Source organism: Aplysia californica, unplaced genomic scaffold (genome assembly GCF_000002075.1).
Source record: "Aplysia californica isolate F4 #8 unplaced genomic scaffold, AplCal3.0 scaffold00006, whole genome shotgun sequence".
Taxonomy (NCBI): Eukaryota; Metazoa; Mollusca; class Gastropoda; order Aplysiida; family Aplysiidae; genus Aplysia; species Aplysia californica.
In genome coordinates, this window is record NW_004797276.1 from 2,476,193 (window position 1) to 2,488,577 (window position 12,385).

At 39.0% G+C, this 12,385-nt stretch overlaps 1 protein-coding gene across 1 annotated transcript in view; it reads left to right on the plus strand.

Annotated features, from left to right (window-relative positions):
* LOC101849015 (mitotic checkpoint protein BUB3) overlaps positions 1 to 4,710 on the plus strand; it is a 13,619-nt gene extending 8,909 nt beyond the window's left edge. The window contains exons 4-7 of the mRNA XM_005089517.3: positions 592 to 743; positions 1,652 to 1,835; positions 2,746 to 2,965; positions 4,321 to 4,710. Coding sequence (XP_005089574.1) covers positions 592 to 743; positions 1,652 to 1,835; positions 2,746 to 2,965; positions 4,321 to 4,480 — 716 coding nt within the window. The 3' untranslated portion in view covers positions 4,481 to 4,710. The remainder of the gene's footprint in view (positions 1 to 591; positions 744 to 1,651; positions 1,836 to 2,745; positions 2,966 to 4,320) is intronic.
* The last annotated feature ends 7,675 nt before the right edge of the window (positions 4,711 to 12,385 follow it).

Genomic DNA, 12,385 nt, shown 5'->3' on the forward strand with positions numbered 1-12,385 from the left:
GTTGACACCCACCCCTTGGCGCTCATATGACCTTCTGCAGTTACGAGCGCCGTAAAATTCTCTACTATAAAAACAAAATTTAAAAAAATGTACATGATATCATTACATGCTTTTCATCGTGTATAATCTTTGGTACATGGAAGTAGCTTCTCTATGTAAGGCTTTTTAAAGTGGGAGGTTGGCGGGTGCTCTGGTGTGGTTCGCTTCTTCTTTCCTATCAAACATCTATCGTCCTTATCTCCCCATCTTCTTTTTTATGTTTGTTACTCTTTTGTAACACCTCTAATCTTCTGGTGCTCATATGACCTTATGCAGTTGCGAGTGCCGTAAAAGCTCTACTAAAACAAAATAGGCTCTTTAAAAATATATTTCTCTACCATCCACACCACAAGAATGGTAAATATTTTTCCTCCTTTTCAGAGATTTGCTGTTTGTTTTGCTTCCTGCTGTTATGTTTCTCATTTGGACAGGTACTGAATAAATATAATTTAGGCCTCCCCCTCCCCAACCCCATTGCAATGTATTGTTTTCTCAGTGTTCTGAGTTTGTGTGCTCCCTAGCTCAATGTGCACTTTTCTTTTATTCCTCCAGATCAAGTGGTTGGAACTCATGATGCACCAATTCGTTGTGTTGAGTATTCTCCTGATGTCAACCTGGTCATCACAGGAAGTTGGGACTCCACCGTAAAGTTATGGGACCCTCGCAATCCTAGTGCAGTTGGTAGCTTATCACAGCCAGACAAGGTAGAGTTTGTTTATTTTTGTACCTCAGATAGATATAAGCTTGTATTCAGACTCAGTAAACATAGTTATCCTACAGGCTAACATATAATGCGCTCCGTACAAAATAGTAAGTCTATCATTGTCTTGAAAAAAACCCCCTGAGTAATATATTTTGCAGGGTTGTGGTTTACTCCAATGTCAATAAAACTTTCTTTTATTGTTCAGATGGTTATGTGAGAATTTTAGTGTTTGGGGGTAGCAGAGTTAAGATAGGGGGCGTCTGGTGTGGTTTGCTTCTTCTTTCCCATTAAACGTCTATTGTCCTTATCTCTCCTCCTTTTCTTGGTATGTTTCTCTCTAGTAACACCTCTAATAATCTTCGGCACTTATTTGATCTTTGTGTTGCAAGTGCCATAGAACTCTTACTTAACTAAACTAAAGAGTTATGGTGAGATAGGGTAGAGAAGTGTAATTTGTAATCACTAGGTTCAAGACATATTATGTATTGCCAATGAGGAGAAGCATTATATTTCACATTTCATTCACTCTCTTCATGGGTGGTTGACGGGTGCTCTGGTATGGTTTGCTTTTTCTTTCCTATCAAACATCTATTGTCTTTATCTCCTCTCCTTTTTTTGTGTTTGTTACTCTCTTGTAACACCTCTAATCTTCGGCACTTATATTACCTTATTGTGTTGCAAATGCCGTAAAACACGTATTAAAACAATTCACTCTCTTCTTTCTTATCCCAAATATTGTTTACTATCTTGTGTGTTTGTTACTGTGTATTGTGTGTGTTTTTGTTGTGCACGGTAGGGAAGAAGAGAGAAGGCAGTGAGTAAGAGACATTGCTATTTAGTTGTTGTGAGCACCATGCCATTGTCTAATTAAAACATTAAAAAACCCTTCCAATCTGCGTGTATTTTCAGGTGTACACAATGTCAGTGTGTGGCGACTCTTTGATTGTTGGCACTGCAATGAGAAGGGTGTTGGTTTGGGACCTCAGAAATATGGGCTATGTTCAGCAACGTAGAGAGTCAAACCTCAAATATCAAACCAGATGTATCAGAAGCTTCCCAAACAAACAAGGCTATGTCCTCAGTTCTATTGAAGGTTTGTTCCCTTTATGCATTGTATACTATTTTACTTTTTTTTCTTTCTCAAATGCAATGTGAAATATCATTGCTAGTCTTATTGGACCTGCACATCTTGTTCATTTCTTAGGTAAGCTACCTTTATTTCTCCCTGATATATTGACAATTGAATTGGTTCCTAAAAAATGCTATAGAATTAACTTTTGTAGCCTTTCTGAAATCTAATTGTCAGCATTGCGAGGGCTTTGAGAAACAAGCGAGAGTAGTTCTGTTGTTTCGTAATTGAAAAGACATATATATATACCTTTGTCTTCATTCAGTGCTGTTGTTTATGCTAACGCCTCTAGTAATATCTTGTTGTTTTACCTTATTGATAATAAAATATCTGAAGACATTTTACAATCTATCGTTAATGTGCTATGATCATTAGATTTTGTGAAAGTCTGATGGCCTGGGGTAAACTTTAAAAAAAGATAATTTCCTTTTTCCTTTGACTTTGGCCCACATTGTCGTTAATCTTTTTGAGAGGTGAAAGTACGCACTTCTAAGAGCTACAAAAAGAAAATGGCTGATTATTCTTATATGAATCAATGATGAAAGGAGCTTACTCACTTTTCGTACAGAGAATTTGTAGGTATGGAGAGGACATTTTGACTAGAATGTGTAACTGTATACTTCCTTTTAGTTCCGTGTCTGTAGTTTTGTGGTTAGGTGCTTCGTTGTTTCAAGGCCGAGTTACAGAAGTTGAGAATGAAAATGTCAACAGACTTCATTGATTTTGACTCTCATAATGTTGTTCTGCTCTTTTCTTCTGTTTCAGTCGAAGTCGATCTCTTCTATGTAAGTGACCCATTTGGTTGGGGTAAAAAGTGGAGAAGTAGATTTAAAATAGCAGTTTGGCCCTTTCAATTTTGTTTTGTCATTTACAGGACGAGTGGCGGTAGAGTACCTTGATCCCAACCCTGACATTCAGAAGAAGAAATATGCATTCAAATGCCACAGAATTAAAGAAAATGGAGAAGAGTGCATCTATCCTGTCAACGCAATTGCTTTCCACAATGGCTACAATACTTTTGCTACTGGTGGTTCAGATGGCTACGTCAATATTTGGGATGGTTTCAACAAGAAGAGATTGTGTCAATTCCACAGGTATTGTACATTCATGGTTGTGTGCAAAGAAACTTTAAAAAGTTTTTTGATTTTCTCTGTTTTACCCATTCATTCAGGATAGTACTTGTCCATCAAATTTCAGCTGGAAGTGAAATTAACTCTCCTTGTTATTGAGCTAATGTTTGATTTGCATAAATTTAAAAAAGGACAGAATATACTTTGTGACAATCAGTTTGAGGTCTGGTCCCCTTTAACCATTGCTTCCAGTGTTTTGCATTTCTGAAGATTTCTATAGATCCTACATAAAATTTCAGAGAATTTATATCTTGAAAACTTCCAAGTATCTGAGGAAAAGTTTTGCACATTTCCCTTGGAAAGCACTGTTTGGTTAAGATGAAAGGGTTACTGATTTACTACCACTCTTTTGATCGTGTGTATTAAAAAGATTTCTTTGTTTTAGCGCTATGTGAAATTGCTTTCACCTTTCAAGCATAGCACTTTTGCGTGCATTTCAGAGCTAAATTCTTTCTTACACACAAAGCTGCCGATGGTTATAATATAATAAAATGATATTCCTATTTGTGTCAGTGCTAATAAATATTGGACACAAATTGGACTTTTCAGGAAATTATATTATTGTCAATTATTGTAAAAAAACTATCATCCTTTACCCACAATCTAAAGAAAAAAATAAAGTCAGTTTGATTATTTATGCCAAAAATTGTGGAAACTTTAAGATTGCAAGGTGAAGATGAGGAAACAGTCTCAAAAGTTGAGCAATATGTTTCCATAGCAACAGGGATTTTGGAATTTGGGTAGAGACATTGCCAGTGATCATGGCCTGGCAAATAAAAGTTATTACATTAAAGTAGGGAACTATTCACCCCCACTGAAATAAACTTATGGTCAAAACAAAATTTCTCTGTCAATGGATATTTCACATCAACTTAACTGCAAGATGTCAAAAGATAGGAGAAGATACAGTTGAGTCTGCTTAAGCCGAACATGATAAATCTGAAAACAGTGGTAAACTGAAAGTAAAATCCCCAGTGTACTGTTTGCCTATATGTATATCACACACATCAGTAGGTTTTTCTCTTCTCCTCTGTGGGCTCTAGTCTGTGTGCTCTTGCTAGATCTGAATATTATTTCTGTTCTTTTGACTCATCTTGAAACAAGGCAAATGTATAGTCTTCTGTTCGTTGGTTGTTTGAGGGTGCCACTGAAAGGTTCTACTTCTTTATTTTCCCTCTGTTGTTTTTGTCTGTCTGTCTTACTTTTTCCTACCATTAAATGACCATTATTGTGTCGATGAGCTTATCTTTCCTCAAACAAAATAAACAAAATCCTTTTGTGCTTGTGCTAACTTGCTATTATTTCTGTTTGTTGTGCAGGTATCCTACCAGCATTGCCTCCCTGGCCTTCAGTCCGGATGGGAGTGTTTTGGCAATTGCTTCATCCTTTATGTATGAGACTGAAGTTGAAAAGGTTCCAGCCCCTGATTCAGTTTTCATTCGTAATGTCACTGACCAGGAAACAAAACCCAAATCATGAAACTGTATGGAAAGTATGTGATGTAATTAATTATTGTGCTTCGTACATTTAATGATCATGATCAGTGCTGCCTATTTGACAGATCTGGTGTTCAAAGTGTTCATGGCAGTGTTGAAGTGTTTGGTTTGACTGGTTTCATTTTCCTTGTGGGTAGTGCTGGGTTTCTGAGAGGCAGCAGCTGAATATTTCTCGTCTCCCTTTCTCTCTCCTCCCCCTTTCTCTATGGTACATACGGCTTGAGACTTGTGCTGCTGCTGTCCTGCTATCTGTTTTGGGTGGGTGTTTCTCAGACAGTCACAGATTTTTTTTAGCATTATATGGACATTCAACTGATGTATCCTTATTTGAGTAATCTAATATTTTGCCAGGGCGTTCTTGTTTGTGTTTGTTCTTTTATGTGTGCATTCTTGTATGTTTGTTGGAAGGCAGTTTTTGTCATTCCTGCAGATGTTTCAGGGGAGTTCTGGTATGGTATCTTCTCCCTCTTTTTAGGGTCATCCTGATCAGTTCTGTAAGTGACTCATCATAACCTACAATTCAACTGTTATAGTGTCAGTTGTTGACAGCTTCTATGTGTCATAACTGAAGGGCTTGTCAAGATGTTGATTAGTAATCTGTAGGCTTACAGTTTCTACTCCATGTAACCATCTAGGAAGTTAGGAATGGTTAATGTCTCAGCCAACGTACAACATAAGCCCATGTGCATTTTTATGCTGTCTTTCGATGCAATTTGGGTTGATTTGTCTTCTGGTATTTATTTTGATAAATTCTTCATGCTTTTACTCTTAATTTTTAAACTTTTTTTTTTTTCATCTGGCCTGTTTTGCATTCAAAATGATTTTAAAAAAGATTATAATGTGCAGTTGTTTGATCTCTACTTTTATGGTTAAGCCTATGTTCTTTGCCGTCTTATCATATAAAAATACCCAAATATATGTAATTAGGTCAAGTTGAGTTTTTTATACAGGGGAGAAACCTGTTTTCATGGCATTTCTTTCTATCTTGGTTTTATGGCTGTACAATTAAAATTAATATGTTTTTGGATTTTGAAAATATGCATTGTGACCTAATTACATATCGATATTGTAAAGAGAAAAGACATTTTAGTCAGTTATTCCATAATTATTTGCTATATACGTACCCTCAGCAAGTCAGACAAAAGTTACACAAGCCAATGAATACTGACATAAATTAATCAGCTTGACCAAATTTTTATTAAGTTGAAACACACACAAAAGTTTTTGCCGCTCCTGTAAAATTTCTTTTTTGATATATATATAGGTGGGTGGTTGGCGGGTGCTCTAGTGTGGTTTGCTTCTTCTTTCCTATCTATCGTCCTTATCTCCCCTTCTTCTTTTTTATGTTTGTTTCTCTCTTGTAACACCTCTAATTGTCTGGCGCTCATATGATCTTATGCAATTGCGAGCGCAGTAAAACTTCTACTAAAAGTAAGTAATTTTTTATATATGTATACATTTCTCTGTAATAAGACGGCAGAAAGTTCTGTCCTGTTCTGATTTCTGCATACATGTCTATTGCAGAGCAGCATTTGTGTATGGATCTCAAATTGCATGATACAGGACTTCTTTGCTCCCTCGAAAACCCCCCAAAAACAACAAAAATATGTTTATCTGTGAGCAGTTCATCTCGTGGACAGCTCAGAAAGGTCACAAGGACAGTTTGATTTAGACAAGAGGGATATAAGTGGAGAAAAAGAGAGAGAGACTAGTATGTTGGTGTTTTTTCTCTATTATGGATTCCTTTAGTGCTGTTTTCTAGAACTCAAGAGTAGCACTTTATAAATTCAGTAAATTTTGTCAAGAACAGAAAACTGACTGAGATGGATGTCTTAAATAATGGCTAAGATTTATGTCTGGTATCTGCGGCACACTTTTCATCATATTTAAAGCTAATGGACACAAACATTTCATACTTACAAGTTGGATATATGAGTGAAGTCTGGCAATGTGAAAATGCTGAGAAAATACAACAGAAGCAGGGGAGAAAAAGACAAAGGTTGGGGGCGGGAGAGGGAGGTATTTCTCTGATCACTGTTCTATCCTACACAAATGTGCAGAGCTACACCTGACTATAAGTGGACCTATTCTTTGTAGCACCTGTCTGTGCGGGATCCTTTGTTGGAACACTGATTGGGTGCGAGAAAGAGAAGGTTGTGCAGAAACAATGAATCATTTGGAAGTGCTGATAGATGTCTGGTTAGGGACTTTCCTGGAGCAGGAAAGTACTAAAGGTTTGTGCTGTCCATGGTGTTTTTTCTTCTTGTTGCAACTGAAGTTGAATTAGATCATGGAAAAAGAATTTGATGCATGGGTTGTGTGTTTATGCAGACGGAAGGTTTATGCTAGCTAAGCTTGTGATGTATGAAATATACTGTACCCAGAAAACAGCAGTTTGAAATTCCACCTTGGAATAGTGGGAATATTTTCATAATACAAAGGAAATAGTTACTACTAGTAACACTTTGACATGTGCTCATTTGTTGAAACATTTTCTGTACATAAGTGAATATTTGTATGCTTTATGTGACTGTTTTTAACAGAAAAATAAACCTGTTAAAATATGTGTTCATAGTTTCTCTTGCTATGTTGCCTGTTGAAAAACTGGATGTCTGAACCCATTTGTTAGTTGCAGGCCTTTACTACACAGCCCTTACTACACATTGCTTTTTTCCCTTCTCAACTGAAACATCTTAAATGTCTGAAAACTTATTGTTTATAACTTGGACGCCTAGTATCAAAATACATATAATTGTCAAAGGAGTGTGGTACACAGTTAATAAAATAATGTAATTAATGTAGAAGGAACCAGAAAAGACAATTTTGTCCCCAGTCCACTGTGGCCCAAATAAGCTAAACCCCCCTCCCTTACCTTATTTAGGCCATATGTGGCCTAAATAAGCACTCCCTTTTACTTAACAATAAAGGGAAAAAAAATCTGATAATGCTGTAGACTTCCGATTCTCATTTGAAACTGAGGGTTTTCTCATGCTGGGACGACTTGGTCGCTAATTTTTAACTCTGTTGTTGGGTCTCATGATGACTGTGGTGTGAACAAAAAGCTCTTAAAATGGCTTTCAATTTGGTCGATTCAATGGCATACCCGTGGACACCTTTTGAATTCCCATGTGCAGCGATGTCACGGGAGATTTGCAGAACTGTAGGCTATGAAAGACGTCTGTGCAAGCAATTTCTGCTGCCACGCATTTCAATGAATAATGTTTGTTTCAGTTCAGTAATTTTATAGTTCGTGAAGTTATATTTCTTAAGACTTTTCCAGACAAACCATCTCTAAGAATAATTGTAACCTGTCTGAGCCCCAAGCTGCGCCTCTCTTCTTGGCTTTAATTTTAAGGATCAAATGTACCCGTGAATACTCAAATAGCCCTTTGGTGTCCAGTGTGGCGTTAAATTTGAATTAAGTCAATCAATATCTCTCGCTGTCTTTCTTATATTATTTTCTTTTTGCCTCTTGCCTTGGACTTCCCCTGCCTCCCCCACTGTCTCGTTAGCGCTCCGTTTTCCTCGGTATTCCATTGTGCATGTATTAGCCTACTGCATGTGTTTTGTAATTCTATCTTTATGTGTTGCTATTTGTAGTTCAGCTCTCATATCCCCCGCCCCCCTTTTCCCCACTTGATCTCTTTACCCCCTCCCCTCCTCTCTCTCTCTCTCTCTCTCTCTCTCTCTCTCTCTCTCTCTCTCTCTCTCCCGGTGTCTGTAGTGTGGCGGTTATAACAAATGCACACTGCCGGTCGAATTCATTTGATTCAGTCGGGACCAGCGACAATTTTCTGCAAGGATGGAGCGAAAGCTGCTGTTTTGGCTCAATTCGATCGAAATTCAACTAACTTAGACTGTGACCTTCAAAATCAAACTTTAAAATTTTTTAAAGGTTGCCAGTCGATTTGGTCGTATTGTAGGCAAATGGTAGCTGGCCCTGAATGAATCAAATGAAATGATTGGAGTGTGCACTAGGTATTAAGGAGATTCGCCGTCTCACGCAGAAGACGTGAGTTCACTTCCCCATCTAAATTGTGTTGGTGGGGGCATGAACCACCTGCAATAGATTTTAAAACTTACCCCCCCCCCACACACACACACATACACACACACACTCTCTCTCTCTCTCTCTCTCTCTCTCTCTCTCTCTCTCTCTCTCTCTCTCTCACACACACACACACACACACACACACACACACACACACACACACACACACTCTCACACACACTGACGTACACATATACACACACGCACTTATTACGCACAAAATATGTGCGCGGGCGCAATAGATAGACATATCATCCCATGGTAACTGAACGGACAAGCACAGGAAATAAATGTGAAGTGAAATACAAGGAAAAATAGTTAGATGAAGGCGTTTAACACCCCCAATCGTCACAATGTAGATCATTTAGGAGGCGAGAAATATGAGAGTTAACTTTTATGGTCGCACTAGTAACTACACTTGCTATTCTAAAAGGGACACTTAGAATTACCCAAGACACACTTACCCAAGACACACTAATGGGAATGACCAGTACTACACAGAAGTAACAATGCGCCAGAAATAGGTAAGTGTTTCGTTTGACGTCGAACATAAAAGCAAACCAGGCGGTTCCGTTGATAAAAACAACCCTGCAGGATGTTGAGTTTAATCGGAAGGAAATTAGCTGTGATCGTGAACGAACCGTTGGAGATTCTATAATTTATCAATATTATATTATTATGACGCGATATTGTGCGATTTGACTTTGCCGTCTTGTTGCTTTTTTTTTAGTAACGGGGATTCGTATTGTCCAAGACTAACCAACATAATTGAAGCAGGAGTCTTGTATCCTTCATCATCATAGTATTCAAAGCTTAACTTTCCCAAATTGATAATTCTAGATCATTTCAGGGTTTCACATAAAAGTTTGTCAGTGCAACAATACTTTAAACATGTTAGGGTCACGCGGGGATGCGTGGTTGTTATCAGAGTCTAACTAATCATGGGGTAACATGAAATGCCTCTGAAAGTGGTTTTTTCCCCCCAAGGAGGTTATACAGTAAGGTGGTTGTCGTAAGGTCTTTAAAAAAAAAACCCTCAAAAGTCTGGCAGGGGGCTCTCGTTGTTTGCCTCTCATTCAAAGGTCCCGGGTTCGAATCCGGGTAGTGACTGAAAAATTTTCTTCTCTAAATTTGTCTCCTTTCACCTCCTTTCCTGCTCTCTAGCAATGTTCTGTCGTCTGCTTTCGTCTCCTCTTTCTGCCCCTCATCTCCTTTGCCCCCCTTCCTCTGGGCTCCTGATTCTTTCTACTGTTACTCCTTGGCTTCTTCTTACTGCTGTCTTTCAGCCACACCCCTGATCTTCTGGTAGGAAAGATCTACACCTAGCCTTCTCGGACAAGGGCGAACAATCTCGGAGGGCTCGTGTGCAAGTAGCGCACGTTGAAGATCCCTAGGTGGTCTAACATCGATAAGAGTACGCTTCGGCCGCCACCTGGGCAAAATTCTAAATTTCTTACCAACTGAAAAAGTTTAATGTGTCCCGCGCGCTCATATGACCTTATGCAGTTGCGAGCGCCGTAAAACACTTACAAAAAAAAAAGTCTGATAAATCATTACGCCACATGCGTAGGTGATTGGACCCTATAGGCTATAGACACCAGGACCTGCATTTGGTCTAGTTTGTGAAAATAGGCCCTATTAATTTTGAGTCTTCATAAATAACCAAATTACGCTTGCACTAGAATAACGTTATACGAAGGGTCACGTTGTCCAAAAGTATAACAAATTTCTCTCCCCCCCCCCCCCAATAGAGCCTAAGTACCTGTGACTACGTATGTTGTCGGACTATACCCCAGAAGTCATTATGATATGATATAAGCCATTTTAATGATTGTCAAGTCTGTATAACATTAATATCTTTAATGTTGTATGCTACTCTGCCCTCAAATCACTCTTTGTCACATTCTTGATAAACAATTTTGACTGTATATTCGTCTGTGTTTGCCAAAATAAATACAGCCATGCAATAAAATCGAGGAGCAAAATTTTAAAACTGATCAATACATGTAGCCTAGGTGCAAGAGAAGGCATTTTCACGAGGTTTTTGAGAGACCTGTTATTCGAACAGTTACTGTACACCTTATTGTATCCTCTACGGAGCCAAAGATTGCACACTACAAGACGGTTCACTCCTCTCTTTGAACCTATTGGCTGAGTGAACCATCTGGTAGGCAAAGTGTAACCAGGTGACCAGAAAAAAAGTCCGTCAAAAAGAACGCCAATACAACCATTATGAATAAAGATGCAAACAACAAAGTTTGTATAAACGTGGAATATCCATCCGGATTTAATTACAATAGAATAGGACAGCCACCAACAAAGTAACAAGATGTTTACCAGATACCCCCATTTTCGAGGAAAGCACGTTCTGACACGCTGAGTGAAATTGACAACCCGTTGACACTGATCCGGAGAAATCTCTCGTGCTCTCCGTGATGGGTTCTCCCAAGTCTTGAAAACTTTTGAAGATTTTTCGTGGGTGGTTGGCGGGTGCTCTGGTGTGGTTTGCTCTTTCTTTTCTATCAAACATCTATCGTCCTTATCTCCCCTCCTTCTTTTTTATGTTTGTTACTCTCTTGTAACACCTCTAATCTTCTGGCGCTCATATGGCCTTATGCAGTTGCGAACGCCGTAAAACCTCTGCTAAAATAAAACAAAGGTTTTCCAACACACCTTGTCATTCAAACACCCCCGGCGTGAAAGTCCAGTGGACTCCGGTCCAGATTGTTTGAGGTTTAGTTGTGCACAGTTGGACTGACTGTCCTGTCATCAAAATGGTTTTTGACCCAGCCCAGAACAGCTCTGGCGTCATGAGGAGCAGCTTTGTCTTGCTGGAAGTGCTGGTTCTTTCTCCCCTCATCATCAATAAATTAAAGCCCAAAACCTCTCCAGAATTTTGGTAAGATGATGAGGTGTCGCTCAGAGTTCACCGAATGACGGACTACCTTAACCTTTTCAAGAGTGCGTTGTTTTTACAGGTTGCCTACTGTCTGTGTGTTACCAGAGAGGTGTTACTCGGCGCTTAGTATTCAAAATTATTTGCTATGGACCAAACCTTTCAAAATTTACAGCCCTTTTCGATTTTGTCTTGTTCATGTGTGTTAAAGTGATTTCAGGTGGACACCTGATATCCAACCAGTCTGCACATCAGATAAAACTATCTAGGCCTCTACGAAGGAAAGGGAGGACAGGAGTTGGAGAAGAGTCGCGAGTCTGACAGAATCCAAGAGAAACTTACTTTACTTACACCTTGAAAGTGGTCCAGACAGACTCGCGTCAGTGGTGCAGAGGTCAAGCGCTTCACTGTCGCACGCAGACGATCGGAGTTCGAGTGCAGAATGGGGAAAATTTGTGTCGAATATTCTGTTTTTCTGCTTGAATGTTATGTTGCTCCGACTCCGGGCTGGCCCTAGCAGGCAGTGTCGGAAGCCCGCCTCCTTAAATGATTTAAATTGTATCAATTTTATCTTCGGGGTGGGGTGGGGGGTGGGGGGTTAAAAATACCCACATTTAAAACATACAGTCTTAACAACTCCAACTGCTCTTTCACATTATCACTCAATGGTTTAAATTTCTTCCCCAGATGTGCTTCAGCACTCTCTGGATAAACTTAATTTTTCGTGTCCAGACAGACGACAAGAAAATTGCTATTGTTTTTCTAAGTGACATTTTATCCGCACCTCTCCAACGACCTTGAATTTCATACTAGAATGGAGAGCTTTTTAATCGATTAACCGTGAATAACAGAGAGAGATTGAGGGAGAGAGGCAGAGAGAAGAAGAAGAAGAAGAAGAAGGGGAGAGAGAGTGAGAGAGAGAGAGAGAGAGAGAGAGAGAG